This window comes from Neomonachus schauinslandi, chromosome 1, assembly GCF_002201575.2.
Source record: "Neomonachus schauinslandi chromosome 1, ASM220157v2, whole genome shotgun sequence".
Taxonomy (NCBI): domain Eukaryota; kingdom Metazoa; phylum Chordata; class Mammalia; order Carnivora; family Phocidae; genus Neomonachus; species Neomonachus schauinslandi.
The window spans coordinates 28,206,928-28,231,470 of NC_058403.1; the positions used below are offsets into that span (position 1 = coordinate 28,206,928).

The 24,543-nt window shown below is 36.3% G+C and overlaps 1 protein-coding gene across 1 annotated transcript in view; it reads right to left on the reverse strand.

Annotated features, from left to right (window-relative positions):
• The window catches only part of LOC110571154 (multidrug resistance-associated protein 1-like), an 89,190-nt gene that overhangs the window by 29,297 nt on the left and 35,350 nt on the right, over nucleotides 1-24,543 (reverse strand). Inside the window, exons 9-16 of the mRNA XM_044919127.1 lie at nucleotides 23,850-23,996; nucleotides 21,995-22,079; nucleotides 21,847-21,913; nucleotides 21,329-21,455; nucleotides 16,724-16,900; nucleotides 13,595-13,762; nucleotides 12,116-12,278; nucleotides 6,259-6,334 (exon numbers count right to left, since the gene is read on the reverse strand). Coding sequence (XP_044775062.1) covers nucleotides 6,259-6,334; nucleotides 12,116-12,278; nucleotides 13,595-13,762; nucleotides 16,724-16,900; nucleotides 21,329-21,455; nucleotides 21,847-21,913; nucleotides 21,995-22,079; nucleotides 23,850-23,996 — 1,010 coding nt within the window. The remainder of the gene's footprint in view (nucleotides 1-6,258; nucleotides 6,335-12,115; nucleotides 12,279-13,594; nucleotides 13,763-16,723; nucleotides 16,901-21,328; nucleotides 21,456-21,846; nucleotides 21,914-21,994; nucleotides 22,080-23,849; nucleotides 23,997-24,543) is intronic.

A 24,543-nucleotide genomic window follows, 5' to 3' on the forward strand; every position in this document is an offset into this window, starting at 1 on the left:
CCAGCCTGTACTCCATGATTACATTATCCAAACTGTGGTAATATTCTGAACTGTCAGGCTCTGCTTTCTTTCCATTAAACGTCCATGTTAGAACTCACATGTCAATCTTCATCACACTTGCTTCAAAAAAAATCATGCAGCTCTGTAAATTGGTTCCACCATGAATTAACATCTTCCCTCTACCTGGGCTCTTAATAGTGCTTAGAAATTCTTGCATGACTCTCAGAAGGGGCCCCACATCCTACTTGATGGAGAAAGTAAGGGCAGACAGGAAAGTCAGTCACCAAATCTCTACATTTACATGCACCTCTACGCAGCCTTTTCTAATTCTCTCCTACAGCAAACAAAGGAAATTCTCTCCTCAGATCAAGAATAACCATATGATCTGAATCCCATTCTGTCCCATTTCCTCAAAACACATTTATTAACTATAGTGTCTCCACACTGTCCTGTCAATGAGTCACTTGATGGTACTTGTTAGAAATACAGATTATAGGGGCGCCTGGGCAGCTCAGTCGTTAAGCGTCTGCCTTCGGCTCAGGTCATGATCCCAGGGTCCTGGGATCGAGCCCCGCATCGGGCTCCCTGCTCCGCAGGAAGCCTGCTTCTCCTCTCCCACTCCCCCTGCTTGTGTTCCCTCTCCCGCTGTGTCTCTCTCTGTCAAATAAATAAAATCTTAAAAAAAAAAAAAAAAGAAATACAAATTATAGGATTTCCCCCACTAGAAACCTGCCTTTCAAACAAATGATCCAAGGGATTCTCATCTTAAGGCAAATCTAAGAAACCCTGAGTTCTTCCCAATTTTTTCTAAACTTCATCTTCTCCTCCCTACTCCTGACTCCTTCCCATCAGCCCATAGAGAATAACACATTCTTCTCAGCTTAAAACCATCACCACAAAAATGATACTACTCTCAATTCTATGTCTTTCGTCAGTTACCATCCTACTTCTTGCCTTCCTTTTATAGCCAAACATTTTTCTGCTAAACCACTTTGCCTCCTTCGACTGTCTGGCACCTGGCTAGAAGTGTTTCCATCAATGGTGCCTTGATGAAATGAGTAAAATATTTATTGTTATATCCATGGGATACTTTAAAAAATATTTCACTTAAACTCTTCACGACATTTAACAACATTGACCACTCCCTTGTTTAAGGAACATTTCCTTTAACTTCCCTACCACCATGAATTTGTATTTTCTCACACCTCTCTGGCCCTCCGTGAGTTTCTCTTTAGATTCCTTTCTCTGTATTCTCTTTAATGTTTATGTTTCCTCAGGCTCAATTCTAGTCATTATAGTCGATCCTTGAACAACACAGGCTTGAACTAAACAGGTCTACTTATATGCAGATTTCTTTTACAATAAATATACATATGGTACTGTAAATATATCTTCCTTTTGATAAGATTCTCTTTTCTCTAGCTTACTTTATTGTAAGAATACAGTATATAATACATATAACATACAAAACATGTATTAATTGACTGTTTGCCATCAATAAGCCTTCTGGTCAACTATAGGTTATTGGTAGTTAAGCTTTTGCAGAGTCAAAAGTTATACTCAGATTTTCAGCTGCTTGGAGGAGTTGATGCTCTAACCCCTTACACTGTTCAAGGGCCAACTCTATTTCCTTTGTAGGCTCCACACTCTTCTGAGTAATCTCATTCACTCAGTTTCAATGACCTTCTTTGTGGGTGACTCTCAAATTGCTTGTTCTAGTCCATACCTCTCCCTTGAGTTCCAGATCTCTACGATAACATGCTTACTTCATCTCTTTGCTTATTTATCTCTATACCACCCTAAACTGAACCAAATATTTTCCTACCTCCTTTAAAGCTTTCTCTGGCTTTGTAAAGGGCCACAAACACTTCCTCTGTCTCAATCTTGGTACATTTCTAACCAATCACGTGGTATGTGTCAATTCCTCTAGAACTGTATTATTGGAGAAACAGTTGGAAAATACCTAACAGCATGAAGAAAAGTAATGGCAAAGGAGGAGAGAAAAAAAGAGGAAGAAGAGAAGCAGGAGAAGGAAGATTCATAATCCTATGTTCCAGAGACATTCGGTGCTACCATGTTTGTGAATATTGCCATAGTCTTTCCTCCACATGTGTGTAGTATCATAATACAAATGTTGTTCTAAAACCATTCTTCAACTTTTAAACAACTTTATACATGGTATTTGTAACTCAGTATGCAAAGAACCTAAAATATTATTCTATAACTGCATTATATTTTTCATTTAATTATATTAAGATTCATTTAACAAACTCAGTAGTTCTAGTGGCTGTAGACTTTTCCTACTTTTTTGCTGTAATGATCATTCTTTTTACACATCTCTCATTGTTCCTTGTAGGGACACAGAAGCATGGGGTATGTTAAGTTCTGAATTGAGTTTAATTTCCCCCCATTTCTCCATGTTTTCCATTTTATTTACCAGAATAAGAAAGGCTTTATTTGATCAGTCTGGTGGCTCTTCCCTTTCTATCTCTGGCACTAGTGTCAAGAAACATTCTGTGGGAGGTTGTAATACATGGCCTTTGTAGAATCAGCTTCACCATCAGGAAAAGATACACTATTTAACAGACACTTTCATTGGAACAGCTCCTGGTATATGATTTGGGTTAATTACTGTCATCATCCGTCAAGCCCTTGGCATGGCTTCTGTTTGAATAAGCAAATTCAGCATTGGTGTCAAGCCAAAAAATTAATTCTTAATGTAGTTGGATATAAAATGCTATGAAACCCAACTGTTAAAAGAGAATTAAAGCATCCTAATTAGGCATAACTAACAAAGACCAAGAATTTATTGGACACCATAGAGGAGGGCATTGCTTTTGCAAACTACAATGTTACTTATTCTTTTTCCACAAAAATACTGCATTTGGTTCTGGGCACTCTACTGTGAATAACAGATTCCATCTGAATTTTAAAAGAGCAAATTATTTTATGCTAGTAAAGAAGTTTTAAAAATGAGTCTTGTGTTGACCTTCAGAAAACCTCAGGAAAGTTGGCACAATACCGTCTGCATATTTTTGTGTAAAAGATATAAAATTAACATACTGAAACCATTATCCCTGAACTGAGCATGCAGTTGCAAAGTATGGAATATGTATGGGAGGATTAAAGTGATTAAAAGAGTCTGACATGAAAGACAGAAGGGGGCAGTCTAATACTGAAATCACATTCCTGATTTATTTTATTCGAGGAAGATATTAATAAATATTTAAAGAAATAAAATAATTAATATATACCATGTAAATTTAAACCAGGAAGTGAAAAGCAAAATGTAGAAACAGTTCAAATTATTTTAGTCCCTATTAGCGAATTGAACTAACGTGTCATAAAGTAATTCTAAGTCTTAAATTTCAGACATTATTTAGTCCAACTCCCTTTTTACCCCCCTCCTGATGGGCAGTTAGCCACTTTCCCCATGAACTAACTCTTCCATGAGGAAGAATCACTGCATTCTATCTCAGTACGTCCCGTTGTAGAGACTCTCTAACTGCTGCAAAGTTCCTGCCTGTGTGTATCTTCCAGCCCCTAGTCTATCTTAATGCTGCACTAAGTGGAAATTGGATAATTCTAAAAAATAGAAAGTTAGGTTAAAAAGTCAGGAAAATTTTCTCCATATAATATTATCTTACCAAACAGTAAAGCAGATAAAAAATGAAATTTAGGATGAGAAGTAGCACAGAAAATAATAAACTAGGAAATACATAGGAAGTAGCCAAACATGCACATATTTTGGAAAAATTGAAATAGGTCGCTGGTCTCTCAAACACAAGATAAAAAATGATTTAAATACTATGATGACAAACAAGAAAAGATCAGCATGGGGGAATTCATGGACCTCCAATAACATTTTCATCGCAGTTATTAAGAAGTAAGCTTGATGCTCGTTGTGTTGACAAGAATGTAACATATTGGAATTGAGGCGATCTTCCCAATGTACTCAATCACTGGAAAAGTAAGTTTCAGAATGCTGGCTTCAGTCTGAGCCTCCACAACTTGAGAAATGTTTAGAAATCAATTCTGTAAATAAATTTTTATAAGGATTGGGATTCCTGTTTCAAGAAGAAACTTTCCAAAAATGATTCACAAAAACTTCAAGGGGTTCAATTTAGATATTGTGACTGACAATGATTTTATAAATAAGGACAACTGATTTATTATAGAGAGAAGGGTATGATTAAGTTAACAACAATACTTACTGATTTTTAAGTTCTAAGCTTTTATTTATTTTTTTTTTTAGATTTTATTTATTTATTCATGAGAGCTAGAGAGAGAGAGAGGCAGAGGGAGAAGCAGGCTCCCCGCAGAGCGGGGAGCCGGATGCGGGACTTGATCCCAGGACCCTGGGATCATGACCTGAGCTGAAGGCAGACGCTTAACCGACTGAGCCACCCAGGTGTCCCAGTTCTAAGCTTTTAAACAAGTTACATATTGACTACATGGTGAAACTGTACACAGGTGAAAATTCTCCTAAGGATTAGAGATGCTTAGATCCTATAGCACATGAATTTCAAAGTCTGGTTCACTGCTTCTAGATTCACTTCTCTTGGGGATCCTTAAAAACAGACACTCATTTAAATGAAAGGTAATGTCATAATGGTCAAAAAAATAAAATAGAATAAATGATGAATTAAAAGATCCTTGAGTGTTCTTTCAGAATTCAGTTACTTATTCATCCATTCAACAATTATTTATTGAACATCAGCTTATATGTTATTATAACATATAACACAGCTTTTTATTCAGTGTTTAGTTGAAACCTTTTAGATGACAATAAAGCAATGAACAAATAGACAAAAATTGAGGCTGTTATAAAGCTTAAAACCCAGAAGTGAAAGACAAAATAAAAGTAAATAAATTCTCCAGTATACTGAAAATTAATAAGGATTATAAGAAAAAAAAAATAAGCCTGGAAGGGGTTGGGGAGTACTGTGACAAAATAGGGTGGCTAAACCCAAAGTCTTCATCAATAAGGTAATATTTGAGCAAAGACCTGCAAAAGGTAGGTGAGCAAGTTGTATGGATATCTGGGACAATGATTTAGTTGATCTGCTGACTCAGCTGATTCTGATATAGAGGCAAAACTCAAACCTGCAACATCCACATCATCCACACATCCTTAGGAATATCCACTCTTTTCAAAATAAATAAATAAATTCAAGGTCCTGTTTTTTTTTTTGTTGTTGTTGTTAAAGATTTTATTTATTTATCTGACAGAGAGACACAGCGAGAGGGAATACAAGCAGGGGGAGTGGGAGAGGGAGAAGCAGACTTCCCAAGGAGCAGGGAGCCCGATGTGGGGCTTGATCCCAGGACCCTGGGATCATGACCTGAGCCGAAGGCAGACGCTTAACGACTGAGCCACCCAGGTGCCCCCAAGGTCCATTTTTTAATTCAAGGTCAAATCTACAAAATTCTGAGCCAATGGAACCCAAAGTGCTTGCTTCCTTATAATCCATCCCGATTCTCCATTTTAGCAATTTTGATGAGTGGCTGCTCCCTGTAATTCTGTTTATTCCTTTTTTTTTTTTTTCTTTCAGTCTCCTATTTGCAACTGCTGTGGGGAATACTGGGGCAAATAACAGATTAGGGTAATATGCTTTAATTACTGTTCATTTTAGTCACTTTTGAAAAAAAAAGAAGTATAATATAACAAAATCCAATCAGGGTCAATGTTTTATGATTTTTATTTCTCTCACTTTCTCCTATCCTTCTTTCACTTCCTCCCTCCCTCCTTCCCTTCATACCTTCTCCCCCACCTCCTCCCTCAATTCTCCCTCCCTCTCTCCTTTTTTCCCTCTCTCTTGCTTCATTTAACAGATTCTTCAATTCCTACACCAAGTCCCTATTTCTAGGTCACATATCCTGGCCTGATACCCATACCAGTCCATTGTAGAATTCTCACATCTAAAGCTTATTTCACATTCACATCAGCAGTGGGTATGACTGTTATGGGTTGGGGACAGGGCGCACACCCACACACACACAGTTCTGCTACTAGAATTTGTCTAGAAGTTATTGAGAGTCTAATGAGCATGTATTTCCCAAACTAAGTCACATCCATCTCTCTTAAAACCTTAGACACATCCATCTAACTTAGAGATTAAAACCTGGAGACCACTAAGTACATATTGTAGTCATTATAATGTGTAGATCCTTTATAAAGGAAACATTTTAAATGTTAAAAGGATTGTAATTAATTATTCATAATCCCAGTGAGCCTGGTATTATCCTAATACTCACCTATCATTTTGCTCCAAGATTTGGTCTTTCAGTATAGTTCTGGAGTTGATTACACTGACTCGCTTTAAAGCATGAGCTGGAGAGGAAGATGGTGAGTGCTTTCATATACATATAAGCAAACAATGCATAAAATATAGAGAGATATGATGAAAGATTATACCAGTTGGAGAAATTTTGGTTCTGGATCCACAGGTATACAGGCTGCCCTTTCATTTTTCCCATTACTTCCCCTTCACCTGAAGTATCTTCTAACATCTTCTAAAACTAAGATTTTGTAATGAAAAAGCCTACACAAATTATTTTTTTGGACATTAGAGAGGAGTGTTAACTTGTTTTGGACTTCCACAGAATGGCTAGGTATTTGCCCAAGAGGAACATGACTCTAGTCTTTAAAAGAAAAATGCAATTTAATGAAGCCTTATAGACAATTTGATTATTATGAAGATTACTAATGAAACACAATGGTAAATTCCCCAAATCTCTGTCATGTTCTTTCTAATGTCACTAATACTAATAATAGCTTCCTATATGGCAGGCATTTTTCTAAATGATATATATATACATATATTTATATATATTTTCTTGATCCCTATGAGGAAGATACTATAATTATCCCTTTATTCTAGGGATGAAAAGACTGAGGCACAGAGAAGTTAAGCAGGTCACACAAACCAAGGTCTCACATCTAGAACTATAAGATTGAGGTTCAAGTTACTGCTTGTGAATTTGATGGGGAACATCTCAGAGCTTGGCTGAGTTTTGTCTTTTTTTTTACAGTATAATACTTAAACTCCTTGAATTTCAGACTTCTCATCTTTAAAAAAAAGGAACTGGACCTGGGAATTTCTACAATCTCTTCTATGAATTCTGTTTTCTTATTTCTAGAAGTAAACATCTAATAGCCCTTAATGGAAAAATCTGACTTACATCAACCATCTCTATGAAACATGGTATTCCATGTCTCAACAGAATGAAAATTTGATCTGGAGATGTTTCAGCCCCCTCCTGCCTAAGGACCGTTTTCATTTTTATAGTTTATAATAATAACTTTAAAATTTATATATTTGCAATTTATAGGGGTCTTTCACATACATTACATTTGAGTACCAAATGAGCTTGTAAGATAAAGAGAATAGTTAAGCTTATCCATATTTTGCAAGGGAAAAATAAAACTCAGATAAGATAAGTGACTTGCCTGAAACCAACAGTTATCAAAGAGACAGAGAGGAAGGGAGAGAGACAGAGACAGAGCAAACTAGAGTGAGCTGAGCCACACACCCCTTCCTGTCTCTTCACACCAAGTCAGTGTACTTGTTCCTACACATTTGATAAAATGTTTAAGAGTTTGGCTGGCCTCGCATGAAACAGATGTAGTATCAGATTCAAATTCTGCCACTTACAATCTGTCTTAACTTGTGCAATCTTTGTAAAATCATGCCCATGCGGTCTCAGGAGGTTTCGGGGAGGATTAAGGTAAGGTAAAAGTTGTGAATATATTGACTTACTACCCATGACATCCTCCTAGCTATCACCAGGATTATTAGTGTGGGTAAGACGTAGCCTAGGGGCGCCTGGGTGGCTCAGTCATTGGGCGTCTGCCTTCGGCTCAGGTCATGATCCCAGGGTCCTGGGATTGAGCCCCGCATCGGGCTCCCTGCTCGGCGGGAAGCCTGCTTCTCCCTCTCCCACTCCCCCTGCTTGTGTTCCCTCTCTCTCTGTGTATCTCTCTGTAGAATAAATAAATAAAATCTTAAAAAAAAAAAAGAAGTAGCCTAGACTAAACCTATAAATATGTAAATTTATCATTAGTCTTCATATCTTTCTTCATTGACCTTTCTTCTCACCTCTGACTGATTCTCTAATATAATATCCCCGTAAGGTGAGATTTGTAGATTTTTCAGAGCTGGATGGAGTCTCCAAGATCTGATATATCCAAACTCAAATTATACTATAAAAACTACTTTTTCTAAGTTACCTGTTATTAACCTTAATAGTAAAGGTGAGGATGATAGGAAAAGAAGAAAAAGTGGCTAAGTCGTAGGTAGTTTTGGAGGCAAGGGAATGATAAAAATGTGCATTGTTCAATTCCACATCAGCCACTAGGAAAAAAAAGACTTAGTTCAGTCCCATTTTTCATAAATGGGAAGAACCAGAGGTGTAAAGTCAACTCTATGAAGACTCACATAGTTATTCTGAGTCAGAACCAGAGCCTGGGGCAACCTAAAATTGGCCCAGTGTTTTTTCCACAAAATTGTGCTTACTTTTACTCCCACTCTGGTGTCACATAAGTTAACATGAATTTTAAAATGGAAGCATTGTGTACCTTTTAAAAGAATTCTTGAACAGACTCAAGATCAAAGAAGATAAATTAAAACATAAATGATAGATCACAGGGTGTTTTAGTACTGGGGATCATACCTCTCAAATTCCACTCCTTGTCTAGGTAATCCTTTTCCCCTAAATCCCAATAAAAATGCTCTCAGATATAATGTGAGTTTTCCCTACTACTTATACAAATAAGAAAAAGAAATGCCCCACAGGGACAGGCCTGCACCTCACATTGGTGGGTACCAGGGCAAGAATATAAATGAAGGCCCACATACCATATTCCTAATTATTTAACAGTAACAGATGGAGCCAACCAACTTATCATAAATAAGTTCTATTGCTTATCCCAACCAATACACCTTCCCAACCACCTGAAAGCTAAGGTCCATGTGAGAGTGTTTGAAATCCTAAGAGCTCCTTGGAAACGTAACAGTCCTAGGTGAGGTAGTCCCAGTAAAGGCCCTTGTCCCCTTCTCTCCCACCCCAACCCCAACCTGCTGCATGTCTGGGGACACCCCAGCCCATATGTCCAGGCTTTGTTCACCCTAACCCATCCCTCCAAGAAAGAAAAAATTCCTCAGGCCAAAGAGTGGCAAATGCCGGTAGATTAGCCCGCCTTTGGGAGGATAGGACTGAGGAGCAAGTTTATGTTATTTGGGCAGAGAATTCTGGAACCCCAAAATATCTGGAATACTCAAAAAGTAGAAGACTGGAAGGAGACCCTTGATGGGCACAATCCTTGGGCTCTTGACCAGAAAGGCAGCTAAGAAAGGCCAGAACAAGGTAGAGTATAGTACTAGGTCATGCTGGTCCAGATCGAAGAGCAGCACTATAAAAACTTGACACTGGGGGCGCCTGGGTGGCTCAGTCAGTTAAGCATCTGAGTCTTGATTTTGGCTCAGGTCAGGACCTGAGGGTTGTTGAGATGGAGCCCCGTGTAGGACTCTGGGCTCAGCACAGAGTCTACTTGTCCCTTTCCCTCTGCTCCTCTCCCCGCTCGTGCTCACGTGCACTCTCTCTCTCAAATAAATAAATAAATAAATAAGAACTTGACACTGAACGTAACCTGGTTTGAAACTATTATTTATGGGGTGGTTTATATCATCAAAATCTACTTTTGCCTTGCTCTGTGTGGGCCCTGAGGGAATTACACTATACATGACTGACCTTTTACAAATACCTATCTAACATCGAGTATCATCATGTGTAATTTTATGGTGGCCTTTAAAAAGCCTTTACATTTTTTTATTCAGCATCCAAAAAAATCAAAATCCCAGAAATATCCTTTTTCAAGAATGTATTATATTTTTAGTACAAAAATCATCTCTACTCCTCACCTTCCTGAATTTTAATAGAGAAGACACAATATTGAAGTCATTAGGGGGAAAAAAAGTTCAATTTGCATTTTTCTAACTCTGGCATATTTCTGACAGTGAGGTAGTAACATCTATTAATGTCAGGCCGACTTCAAGAATAATACTGCTTTCCATTTGTTACCATAGAGGATTCATGTACATAAGAAGGTATATAGAAATAAAAGAGAAGGCATGATATTTGTTTCCAAAAACTGGGATTTTAAACAAGAGCAAATTCCACAACTTTCAAAAGATACACTGTTTATATTTTATGGTAAATTAAATATTGACCATAAAACTTATGCATTGCCTGCTTTTCGAGCTATATTTTCCAAAGTAATACAACTTATATTTCATGTGGCCTTTAAAATAAATGGCCACATGAAAAATACACTGGCTCATAGCATTCCAAATCATCCCATTAACTCCTGAGGAGACATGCTTCCAGCAGATTCACCTGTTTAACAAACAGCTACTGAGGACCTGTAATGTGCCTAGCATGAAGCTACCTAAAAGCTGGGAATAGAGAAAAATGACAGACCACATTTTCATCCTAGGAGACACTCACAGTCATCTCTTTCCTATACATACAGTAAGCATAAATTATTACTTAGCTTGGCCAAGAAGATAAGAGATCATTTTCAAAATTGTTAGCCATTAAGAGAAGAGAAGGTGCTTCTTTTATTAAGCATGACCATAGCTGGGACGCCTGGGTGGCTTAGTTAGTTGAGCATCTGCCTTTGGCTCAGGTCATGATCCCAGGGTCCTGGGATCGAGTCCCGCATCGGGATCCCTGCTCAGTAGGGAGCCTGCTTCTCCCTCTGCTGCTCCTCCCCCTGCTCGTGCTCTCTTCTCAGAAAAATAAATGAATAAAATCTTTAAAAAAAAAAAAAGAATGATCATAGCCATCTGATGATGCATCAGATATTTCTGAATGCATCTACAGATAGAATATTTGAATTTGAGAAAGGAGTAAAGACAAGAAAGACAAAAAATAGTAGTATATAACTAAAGTGTATTAGCTTAGGTCCAAAAAAAGAAACACATCAACAAAATCGCTTTGATTTCACAACAAATAATAATTGCACTGATCCTGTTATAAACTGGTTTCATATTTTTATGACTTTTATAACTAGGTACAGTGTAAAGTGATTAGTGGATAGGAGTTCATATAGGAAATACTGAGATACAGCTCTATATTTCCTCTGTTACCCTGAAATTATGAAGTAGGTAACTGATTTTATAGTCATTTCTCAGTGGTATTCTGGGAAGTTATAGGACAAGTATCATAGCGGTCTACCTGAGAAAGCATCTATAGATGGAAAAAGAGATGACGCACATTACACTTTCTTTTTTTTTTTTTAATTTTATTTATTTATTTGACAGAGAGAGCAAGAGAGCACAAACAGGGGGAGCAGCAGACACCCTGCTGAGCAGGGAGCCTGATGCGATGTGGGGCTCCATCCCAGGACCCTGGGATCATGACCTGAGCCAAAGGCAGACGCTTAACAACTGAGCCACCCAAGCGCCCCTACACTTTCAAAGATGGGAAATAACTGACCTCTAGAATATTAAGTTAATACTCGACTTCAAACATCCCTGTGTCTTAATTAGGTAAGGATCAAACCACTTCATTTACATAAACATGGATAATCTTAATTTAAAATGGTAGGAGTATAGTAACAAAAATTAGTAGGTAAACTCAATTGTTATCTTATAAAAGTTAAGACAAATATCATTCCCCTTTGTCTTTCCTCAGATTCCTTTTCTGTCTGTTCATTTCTCCTCCTCAGCATGCAACAGTATGTTTAAAATATTTATTACTTACTTGACATGGATTTATGCTCCCTGTTCTTAATTTTAAAGAAAGTAGAATGTTTAGACCCATTATATTCTAGACCCGCAGTAGAGCTTATAAATCATCTAATCTCTGATTTCAGAGATGAACAAACAGATCTTGGGGCATAACATTTTGCTTAAAAAATCATAAATGAGGGTAATTTTTAGCTGATGTGTCCTAACATTTGTTTCTTTTCTAGAGAAAGGAAGGTGCCCAGCTCCTGACTTAAGCAGGATGAATGAAGAAAAAGGCATTGTAAGAAATCACACAATTAATGGACTTTCGGAATGGCTAGGCACACGGCATCGTAGGCTTATTTTTCATTGTGTCTCACCTTTTTCTCGTTCACTGAAGGCCTGAAGCAAATTTGTGAGGTTTCTGGTTTTCGACAGCAGCTCCTGGTATGTTCCCATGTGTGCAACTCTGCCACTCTCCATTACAACAATCAGATCCATCTGTGCCAGAAGTGTGAGGTTATGTGTCACTAAAATGCGAGTCTGAAAAACAGTGTTTTATTTCTTGGGTTACCAAAAAAAAAAAAAAAAAAGGAAAAATAATCTATTTTAAAGAAAGTTGCAATTTTTTGTTTTTTGTGTATTTTTTTTACTATTTCAGAGTGTAATTGTCAGTAGGTACCAGTAAAAGGCAGCATATATGTATTTCACAACGGATGATTATATGCTGTTAGACAAAAACCAGACAAACAAACAAACAAAAGATTGCAAGTGTTTTAACCCTCTGGTTCAGGTAGCCTTCATTCATTAAAAACGAATCAATTTCATAACAAATTTAAAAATTTCATATCTGTCATTCATGCTTACTTTTTAAAGGTCCTATAGCATTACAATAAAGTGTTTGATTCCAGTCATAATTCATAGTATTTATTTTTAAGTCTTTCCATATTATTGTACACATACACATAGGATTGAACCAGAGGTTTTTATCTTGGGCTCATTTTAATAAGTAAAGACATTTATGTATTATCTACTTAGATATATACGTTAACATTTTATGCATTTATTTAATGTTTTCCAGATTGCCTTATATTAACAAGCCTATAAATGCGTATTATGAAGGAATGAGTACAGCCTTGTGGTCAGACGGACTTTTTAAAATCTCTGTTCTTTTTTTTTTTTTTAATTAAAGTACGTTTGCACACGATGTTACATTAGTTTTAGGGGTACAACATAGTGATTCAACAATTCTACATGTTATTAAAATCTCTGCTGTTCTTAAGCTAAGCTACCTGTATCAAATCATTTTGAGTCCCAAGTTCCCTCATAGGTAAAACAGGAATCATAATACCTATTCAGAGACTTGCTATAAGAACTAAATGAACTAATTTAGCATCAGACATGGTATGCACTTGGTAAATATTAATTCCTTTCTTCTTGGCCCTTTCACAAGAGAGGTGAATTGTTACTGCTATGTTAATAATACCATAGTTTTAAGTAATAAATATCAGTAAAATAATACTTTTTTTGCAAGTGCTGTGTATGAAAATACCATTTAAAAAAAATCAAGTAAACTAAAACCAATTCATTCTGACATACAAATCCCCTTAGAGTATGGTATCAGTCTATAAGGTAACAATCATATAAATTATTGTCAGAGTAAACTTGTAAAAAAAAAACTTTAAAAAATATTCATTAAAGTTTATCTGTAAAAAGGTCAGTATGATATCCCCTTTTTCATATGAAATATCACTACTTTACTTCAACAAATGAACAAAATGTTGGAATTTTAGGCACCATGCTATGCAGATTATCATCTTCCCCTTTCCCCCCAAAAGCATAAGTGACACTATGGCTACCTTGTTTTTCAAAATACCCGAGGACCCAATCACTTTCTCAAAAAGTTGCTTTCCAACATGGACATCAACTGCAGCAAAGGGATCATCCAGGAGGTAGATGTCAGCCCCACTATACACAGCTCTGGCCAGACTTACGCGGTGCTTCTGGCCCCCACTTATATTCACACCCTGCAGATGGAGCAGGAGGAAAAAACCAAGACCAAAAATGTATAAATCTCAAAGCACGTATAGTGACATCCAATTTCTCTTCTGTAGCATGGATAGAAAACAACTCAAGATTAACCCTCAAACCCTTCTTTATTACAAAATCCAAAGGCCTACCCCCACCCCCTATTTCCAAGTGCTACTAACTTGTGCAAATTAACAGATAATATCTTAACTGCTTGCTCTCAAAAGTAGATACTAACAATTAAGGAGAAAACAATTTCCAATCCCCTAACTCTGGAAAGTCATGCCTCTGAAATATTAAATAAGACTTTTGGCTGCCAACCATATACCGACACCAGTGATCATTTTTAAATTGACACATAGAAAATGGAGAATAATAGCTAAATTACCAAAGCAGTAATCACCATGTCCTATTTTATTCTGTAGAAAGATTAGTACAAGTCTTGTTGGCAAAAGTACAACTCTAAGAAGCAAGAATAAGGAATATACATCATTCCGTGTGAGAATTAAAGTCGACGTGTACAGCCACATATAGAGAATTATGGGGCCAGGCCCAATTTACTTGATTTATTTTATATTTAGTGTTTATAGATCTGGCTTAAAAGCCCTCCTTGCAGCACAGAACTTAGCCAGTTACCTCTAATTATAAAATGCCATTGCTTTTTTGCTTTTCTCATCCTCCGCCTACTCAACAAATACCTCCTTTGTATAACCATATTCTGGGTGCTATGCTAACACTTGGGATTCAGAAATAAATGAAACTGAGCCTCTATCATAAGGAGGTCACAGTTTAGCAGGGGAGACAGGCATGAAAAAAATATATAAAGTAATATGATACATGTGTGCATGTGTATATATATGTGTGTGTGTGTGTGCATTTCTGTGTGTGTGGTTATAATAGCCCCCAACTCATGGGTGTGTCATGAGCATTTAATAAGATGAATGTAAAATATTTACAACAAATCCAACACCAAGTACAGATGCAATCAACCTCACTATCATCACCCAATCACTCCTCTCTCCAGTGCATCCTCTGCCTTGTCACTGCATATCCTGTGATTATGAAATCACCTTGTTTAAACACCTGTGATGCCCACATCTCATCTGCCATCACCCACTCTCCCAATGCTGCCTGCCAACCAGACTAGCAGAGGCTGGTCACTCTGCTAGGGAGCCCATATCTTCCCTTTTCAATTCAAAAGCTATTCACTCTATGAAGTCCTCTTTGAAAGCAATCTTCCACCCAGTATTCCAAGTAAACTGATTCCTTCCCTCCATTCCTGTCCTGATGGTGCTCCATTTACTCATCCCATTGCCAGAAATGGCTATATCCACATCAGTCTCCCTCACAAGACTATGAGCTGAATTCATCCTTGCATTCTCAGCACATAGACTGTCTGATGATTAATATTAATAAAGGACAACTGACAATTTCATTGGCAGAGATCCACTAGACTGAAAATCTCTTGAAGGCAGGGTGATAGCTCTCTTGCTCACCATTGGGTACCCCACAGCAGAATAAAGGCATATAATAATACATTGATAAATATTTGTGGTCAATTGAAGAATGCCAAAGGAAAAGATAAAGGAAAGTGAGGAAAATTCTGCATTTGTTATCTTGCGTGTCTCCTAACAGTTGTAAACAGATTGCCTTTTGAAATATTCAATTACATGTTTATTTTAAAGTATATCATCAGATTGGGAGACACTTAATAATAAAAAGTAGAAGTTATAAACAGCAATAACATTTATGCCTATATTAAATATATACTTCATATTTTGAAAATTTTTCTTTTTTAGATTCTTTTTAGTTACATATTATCAACTATTTCATATTATTAATGATTGGCTTTATTGGCATAATATTCAATATGTATTAACAAGTTTGAAGAAGTCACATTTCTGCATAATTTTAGCTATGGTGCCATTTTGCCTGCAGACAGTGAAGACACCAGAAAAAAAACAGAGAGGTGGGGAAAAAAATTAAATCTATTTAATAACTTGAGAAAATACATCTGTAAAGTAACAGACTATGAGCGAAGCCAACATAAGTCTACGTAAGAGGTAAATTTTGCCTCATTCTAGAGTTTTTTTAATATGCCCACTTTCTATGATTTTGTTCTCTATTTTATTTATCAATTTATATAAGAGGACTATTAAACAACAGGGGGCCAGGGGTAAAAATGCCTAACAATGCTATGCTCTCTTTTCAGAAATTCGAAGCACTTGGCAAGGATTATTTACTCATCTTCACAGCACACATGAATCACAGGCAGAGGCTGCTTTTGCATTCATGTTTAATTAATGGAGATTTTAGTCACGGGTCGGAGATAATCTCTCGGGGTTCATGCTTTGGCTCACGCTATCTTGTTTTGTTTTGTTTTAACTCCAAAACACTGGGCAGCGTAATGACTATTCATTAATGCAATGACAATAAAATAGAACAAAGACTATGGGAAACAAGATCCTCTTAAGCAAGAATGAGCAAACACGGAGAAGGCACATTAATGACAGCATCGTCCCTGAGCCTTTTTAGAACCTGGCCTCGGTGCCACCACTGGAGACTGGCACTCTGTTGCTACTGTCCTAGGCTTGACTTTGTTCAAAGAGACACAGGGAAAAAAAACAAACAAAAAAAACCAAACTACCATTCACTCGTTAGGTAGTGAGCCAGCAATGAAAACAAAGTGCTGATGATCCAGTTGGTGGGCTTTCATTCCCCCACGTAGATCCTAACGACAGAATTTCCTGCTGATTTTAAATCTGTTTTCCAAATAGTCAATTACAGATAATTATTTGTCCTTAATATTGCCATCTCTTTCATAGGAATTCTGTAATGATTTTTAAAAGATTATAGTTGTGTATGGCTCTCTAGGACCTCAGGAAAGAGACTATAAATATTTTATTAGCACAGCTGAATGGAGTTTTATTCCTGCATATGATAAATTATATTTTCCTTACTCTTTCTCCAATCTCAGTTTGATCTCCATTTGGTAACTGCTCCAAATCAGGAAGGAGGGCACAGGCTTCCAATACTTGCTCATAAAACTGCTTCTGCATGATGGAGCCAAAGAGAATGTTTTCCTGTAAAATGCAATTCTGAATCCAGGCCTGCTGGGCAACATAAGCCACAGAACCCTAAAAAGGGAAGAAATAAAAGACATGCTCTTAACAAGGGAAAAGAAAAAGTTGCATACACCACATTAAAGGAACATATTCAGTCCAGTTTTGCTTTAACTTTAAACTGAATTTTTAAAAAACTAGGTTATTTCTTAACTGTAAGTATATCCTATTTACATTTTAATTTTATACATGTTTTGTAGAGGCCCCTTCAAATGAGTTACTTTGTACTTCTCATTTGCTTTCACTGTAGTTTCTATCAAAGTTATCTGTCTCTGGTGGAGTTTTCTGGAAGCAGAGGCTGATTGTATTAGTCAGCTCCAGTTGCCGTTAACAAGACACCACAGACTGGATTGCTTAAACAACAGAAATTTCTTTTCTCACAATTCTGGAGGCTGGAAATGTGACAAGTTGTCTGCAAGGTTGACGTCTTCTGAGGTCTATCTCCTTAGCTTGTGGATGACTGCCTTTTCTTGAGTCTTCACATGGCCTTCCCTCTGTGTGGGTATGTGTGTCTTAATTTCTTCTTCTCTTAAGAACATCAGTCATGGGCGCCTGGGTGGCTCAGTCGTTGAGCGTCTGCCTTCGGCTCAGGTCATGATCCCAGGGTCCTGGGATCGAGTCCCACATCGGGCTCCCTGCTCGGCAGGAAGCCTGCTTCTCCCTCTCCCACTCCCCCTGCTTGTGTTCCTGCTCTCGCTATCTCTCTCTCTGTCAAATAAATAAATAAAAATCTTAAAAAAAAAAAAAAAAGAACACCAGTCATATTGGATTAAGGCCCACCCTATTATATCTTAATTTAATTACCTCTTTAAAGACTCTATCTCCAAATACAGTCACATTCTTGGGATTAGGACTTTAACATATGAATTTTGGGGGAACACAGTTCAGTGCATAACACTGAGCCTGGAGTGCAAGTTGTTTATTTGGGATCAATTCTTGTGGAAGGAAAGAAGGTAGGAGGTTTGGGTGGATGGAGAAGTCACACCGTGATCCAGATCCAACAAAGCTTTGTCCAACCCTCTAGAGAGATATAGAGTATTACCCATCAGAGTTGTTCCATGTTAGGCTAGATTGGCCTGGCTTTCAGTTGTGGGCCCTCAGCCAGGCCGTTGTCAGCAGGTCAACCCTGAAGGAGCTAACTTGCTGTGTGTACTCCCAGGGCTGGGAGGCAAGCCCTTGCTAGACAGGGTATCTGGGTGGCACATCCATATCTTCCACACACTCACTGCTCCTATGCTTATTTTTTGATGATTTTATGACTCAAAATGATTCCTAAATATATGACAGTTTACTGTATAATATATCCTTTTAACAAACCCTCCTTTTCTTAGAGAGGACCCACAATATTTAAACTAGGACTTACCTTTCAATCTGCCCCATGGACTCTATCCATATACTGATTTTAGAGAATTTATTTTGACTACACAATACAAGACACTTAAAGTACTTTTTGACCTACTAACCTACGTATATGTATGTAACTATTAGCCTTTTGATTTCTCCAGGTACTTTAAAAATCAAAGATTAACTTTTAATTCTTCTTTGTTGAGCACGTAAGACATGGAGTGGCTTTTGATCCCAAACAATGTAATTCTGATCTGACTTGATCTTGAACACAAAAGTAATTGCTCTTGAATTGCCTTACCCTGAATAACCTTTGATTAAAATAATATTAAATCAATTCTCAAGTGATAGAGATTTTGAACACTTATATACTTAGCAAGATAAGGGGAACAGAGGAAGAACACCGAAAAAAAGACTGAAGAACAGGAACAATGGTGCAAAATATAAAACAGAAACTAAATACTACATTGAGAGCTATAGACTTGATGTGTTGGTATGACTGGAGCTGAAGAAGAGTTGATCCATTTTCACAGAGGTATAAATTCTTCCTTTAATTTTTAGAATAATTATCATTTTAATTTCATATACAAATGAAAATGTGTTTTTATTTCATTTTATTCTTAATAATGAAACCATAATAGAAGTTTTGCTAATTCAAAAACTGTCTTCCAAATCCCTAAGGTTCCATTAAAGAACACTGGATACTGAAAACTCTGCATGAATGGTGCCTGGTGTGAACCTTCGATATTGAGAACAAGGAGACTGAAGGTTGAATGTTGTGATATGATATGCCTCAAAAAAGTGCTCATAGGAAACCTTGAGGAACAGAAAGATAAAACATAAAAGCACCTTGTAAACACTAAGTGTTAAGTTCGTTATTATTATTAAATTAGAGATGATAAGAATGACAGTTATAAATTCAGGATTAAAAATGTTTTGAGGAGTTCCTGGGTGGCTCAATCAGTTAAGCGTATGACTTTTGGTTTTGGCTTGGGTCATGATCTCCGGGTCGTGAGATTGAGCCCCGAGACGGCCTCCACGCTGGGCATGGAACCTGCTTAAGATTCTCAAGATTCTCTCTCTCCCTCTCCCTCTGCCTCTCCCCTACCCTTCTCTCCCTCTCTTAAAAAAAAAAAAAAAATGTTTTGGGAAATAATTTATCCCCATATCCTCATATCCTGCCATTGCTCCAGACCAAAGAACTTCCTGAGAGACAAAATTGTCAATTATATTGACAGATAATATCTTCTCTCTTCCACAACTCTCGCTTAATATAAACAAAGGGTGTCCTCTCTGTCTTGTGATTAGTAACAGCATTGTTATAATTTCTTGCATCACCATGAACATTTTCTTAATTTCAAACCTTCAAAGGATCAGAGATAATCTTTAAATCTTACCATGAGTGCTTCAACAATCATAATAAAGATAACAATAACCATAAAAATTCACAGGGAGCTAGCAGACTCTGTGCCAAGAACCAGGCTAGGTCTTTGCACATTAATGCATTAGATGAAATCCAGAATTGATATTGTTTTTATCTTGATCAATTCCTAATTATTTTTTTTAAGATCAAGTAAAAATCTGATAATTTTTCTAACTCTTCAGAGTTTGTTGTTTTTTATACTTTGATTCATTTTTTTATATCTGATTTAAACACTTGTCATAATTGATTTTAGTATCTCCCTCACTAGACAATAAACTCTGTAAAAAGAGGGGTATATCATATTCATGCCTGTTTCCCTGGTACTAAGTGCCAGGCACATAGTATGTGTGCAATAACTGCTCGGTAAAAGCAGCTGAAGACACTAAATAAATGAAAATAAAGTCAATATGACAATCATATTTTTAAAGGATATTCACTGGCCTAAGATAAGTTACAGTCATCTTCAACTATAGACAAATGACTGACTACAATCATTATGAAGAACATAAGGGTACAAAGATAGCATACTTAAGGTTTAAATAGTGGTATTCATTAAGTATAATCTTATCAGAAAAAGTCCCAGATACCAATAGTTGATCCTAAAATAAGTAATAATAATAATACTGAAAGAGAAAAGAAAAAATAAAGGGCTAATCATTAGAGGACTGGAATCAGGAAAGACATAAGGATATGAGGAAATACATATTATGAAGAAAAATGAAAGAGTTGGAGTTGATTCTTCCTAGAGAGAAAAACTGTGAAGAAACTGGTCTCACATCCATAGAACTTCTCCATCTTGTCAGAAGTGAGAAGGAGGAATTAGGTTAGTATTTTACCTAAGAGTTAGTTAAATCTAAAACTCATTAGATAGTCTAGTGTTTCAAAAAAATAACAGTTGATTAAGAACCTGTTGAATTCTTATTCCCATTGACTTTTAAGAATAGAACAAAAGGCTTGGAGTAGTCCTCTCCATAGTCCAAGGGCTGAAATTTAAAAGTATTTAAAAATAATATTATTATTTAGACGAACCATGAAAGACTATGGACTCTGAGAAACAAACTGAGGGTTCTAGAGGGGAGGGGGGTGGGGGGGATGGGTTAGCCTGGTGATGGGTATTAAGGAGGGCATGTTCTGCATGGAGCACTGGGTGTTATACGCAAACAATGAATCATGGAACACTACATCAAAAACTAATGATGTAATGTATGGTGACTAACATAACATAATAAAATAAAAAATATATATATATTATTTTTCTGATTTTTATTTTTCTGGGTCAAAGATCCTACCCCTGAGCAACTACAAGGCTTCTTAGAAATGTGGCTATAATTACTTAGGTAACTTTGCAATGAATGATAATTAGAAACCAAATCAAATTAAAATATAAATTGCATTAGTTTCTCTATAATTGGTTGCAATTCAGTTAATATCATCAAACAATTACCATAAGCATTCATAAATGATTCACTAAAGTATTTGGAGGACAGAATGCTATTACTAATCCATCCATAGCTAATCAATTTTTGTGGAAATTGAAATGTTTGCTACAAACTAGAAATACCCATTAAATACTTGCATCTTCAATTTGATTTGATAAATTCTTATTGACGCTAACCATGTGTTGGCCATAGCCTATTACACTAGGAGATGTGGAATGAATGTATTGTTGGCTTTACCTTTCTTTGAACAACTCCTGTAAGTTTCTCCATTTCCCCCAGAATGGCAGAAAGCACAGATGATTTTCCAGATCCAACCTGCCCTACAACAGCTACTAAAGCTCCTTCTGGAATCTTTATGTTCAAGCTGCATGACAAGAAAAGGAGAGAGATGATATAGGAAGTTCTTGTTACATTTTTAATGTTTATTCCCAGATAAGTTAGAGTGCTGAGCATTGTCCTTGAAATTGCTGCTATTCCTATGATACTAAATTATTCTATGAATACCCAGCCATTACAAAATGCAAACAACAAATGCTGCAGAGGAAACAGAGGAAATGAATAGAAAACAAGAGTAAAAAAAAAAAAAAAATCCATAAAAACAGAAGGTATTATGAGAGGTTAAAACAGAAAATTCTTGTAAATTTCAATATATTCATCTTTTCCTTTAAAAACGCTAAGAAATAAAAATATGGAACACTTTAGAATTCAATGCTAAAAAAATTTTTGTTTTTCATTTTCCCCAAACCATGACTTACTTTTTTAGTACTGGAATCCCTGTTTTATCCCAAGAGAAGGAAGCATTTGTAAAACCAATGGCATGATCTGAGAAGAAAAATACATTTTAGAGCCAATTATCTTCAACCCGGAAGTCAAATAAATATTGAATGCAGAGGAAATGCTGACCTCCTATGTAGTTTGTTTCAATATTTTGAGGATGAAGCTCCTCAGTGTTGAGAAAGTCTTCCAAACGATTCAATGATATTCTTGTCTATCAAAATAAACACAGATAGAATTTATTTGGGGGTCAAGTAGAACTTCAACTAAAAAGACTTACAGCACGATTAAAAATTTGTGATGCAAATTGAAGATACTGACTAAATATTCAGCAAGCATAGCTTGAATTGTTCTAATGTTTATAAATAATTTCATTCCTAAAAAGAAAGAACGGCTTCAAGAATGAAAGATCAAAACAGATGTCATTTATGCAGGAAGGCATGAGAAAAAGAAACAAAAATTCCTTCTTAACACTTAGGAAAGCCATAATAACTACTTAATAATTATAGAAAGATTAGTTTTTAAAAACAACATCAGAACTGTTGAATGAATTTGGCTTCTGAATATTAAATGATAGCTCTGGCAATTATAACACTGGGTTTCAGTAAAATAGCTACAAAATGCTTAGCTACTATTAGGATAAATAAAATCAATTTTGTTTTCCTGAAACTGACTTACATGAAATCTCTAGTGCATTTTTATTCACTTGACGCTAGAAGACATCTATTGTTAGTGGATAAGATGAAACTGGGCCATGGTTTTGTTTACCAAGTGTATCATATTAGTATGCAGGGTTGCTTCTCTCTTTCCTTCTCTCTCTTTGTTTTGATAATTGCTCTCTGTATTTATTTAGTGAAGGCAGAAATGTACCACTAGGAGTTGGAGAACACTTTGAGATACCAGACCTTTAGCTGGATTCTAATTTCAAAAGCAAAACAAAACGTATTCTAAGAATGGCATTTTTCTTAAGAGAAGAATGCTATGAAACAAGTGTTAAAAAGCGTCACATCAATAGTACTTCTATGCCCTCTGTTGGTCATTATTAGTAAAATAACAACAACAAAAAAAGGCATACTGTAACAAAAGTGGATTACTTGGTATTCACTATCTAATTCTTTATTCAAATAGTATACTATTATTATAATTTCAATATAATTAATATAATTTAATATCATTATTACTATTATAGTTACTATGAAATAACTGTAAATTACTATTTATTCAAATATAAAAATTTAAAGGCAAAGTTCTTAGATCAAAGAGCGGGTTCTAATAAGCCAAGCTTCACTTTGTTTAAAAGACTTGAGAAAAAGGATTCAATGGGGGACACCCAGGCAATCCAAACCTGACATTCAAAAAATTTAACAGAAAATCTCAGGGCAGAGATTCAAGGAACTCACTTCTTCACATTCCCTGTGGTTTTAGCAGCTTTCTACTCCTTATAGTATTCAAAGAGTCTCCAGAGACTGGAGATTACAGTGAAGGCAGGCTGAACCAAATACCTCATACATGGTTTGTTGGCAGACTGATATTAGCAATGCACTTGTCTCCCTGCTTTATTCACTCAGTGCAAATGAAATGTTGCTGAACCCTGGGAAAACATTCCTAACCAGTTCCATAGAAAGCACCTCGCTAAAAATTTTTCAATTGAAAACAGAAAATGAGCCTTTTGACGGCATGGCGTCTGACCCCAGCTTTTAAAAAGCTAAATAAAAGAAACTAACACTTAGCAAAGAAAACAAAATCTTATATTAAAATAGTTAAGTCATTTTGATAGAAGAAAAGCATAGGCAAAGAAGACATGATTCCTTCCATTCTTTAATGTTTTCTATTACTCATTAATTCAGGGAGATTAATTTTGAAAGCAGTGTAAAACCACCACAAAAAGCAAAATAAATAATGAAGAAAAGAAAGAAAGAAAATGTGCAAAACCACAGACTCCAGTAGATGAATGATTTTTAGTTTAAGCATATTTCAGATGTACCTGGACCACAGCTGAGATTACCATTGGTAAATCAAACAAAGGAAGCCTCAAAATATTAAACAAAGACATAGATGTGAACACTTTGGTGGCTGTTAAAATGTTTCCTTCATCCAATAAGAAATAGATGCCAAATGTCACCAGGGACACCTGAAAAATAGACACATGTTCCTTCCTTCAATTACTCAGTGCTAACGACAGGATGAGTTAAGGTTCCAAAAATTAGGGGAAAAATTTAAAACCTTTTTTATTGTTGTTTACCAAAATTCAGTACTATTCAGTACGATTGCTGAAGAATATAAAATAAATATTCAGTTCACTAAGATATACAGATCATACAATTGTGTATCTTAGACCATGGCATCCTTGAGACCATGCGGTCCAGCTCCCTTCTATAAGACACTGTGTTCTTACCAGAGTTATTACTCCCATTTAAAATGTATGCTAACTGGGGTGCCTGGGTGGCTCAGTTGGTTAGGCATCTGCCTTTGGCTCAGATCATGATCCCGTGGTCCTGGGATCAAGTCCTGCTTCAGGCTCCTTGCTCAGCGGGGAGTCTGCTTCTCCCTCTGCCTTCTGCTTCGCCTGCTTGTGCTCTCTCTCTCTGACAAATAAATTTAAAAACTAAAATAAAATAAAATGTATACTAATTGATCTTTTTTTCAAGATGGTATATTATGTAAATTTATTTTCCAAT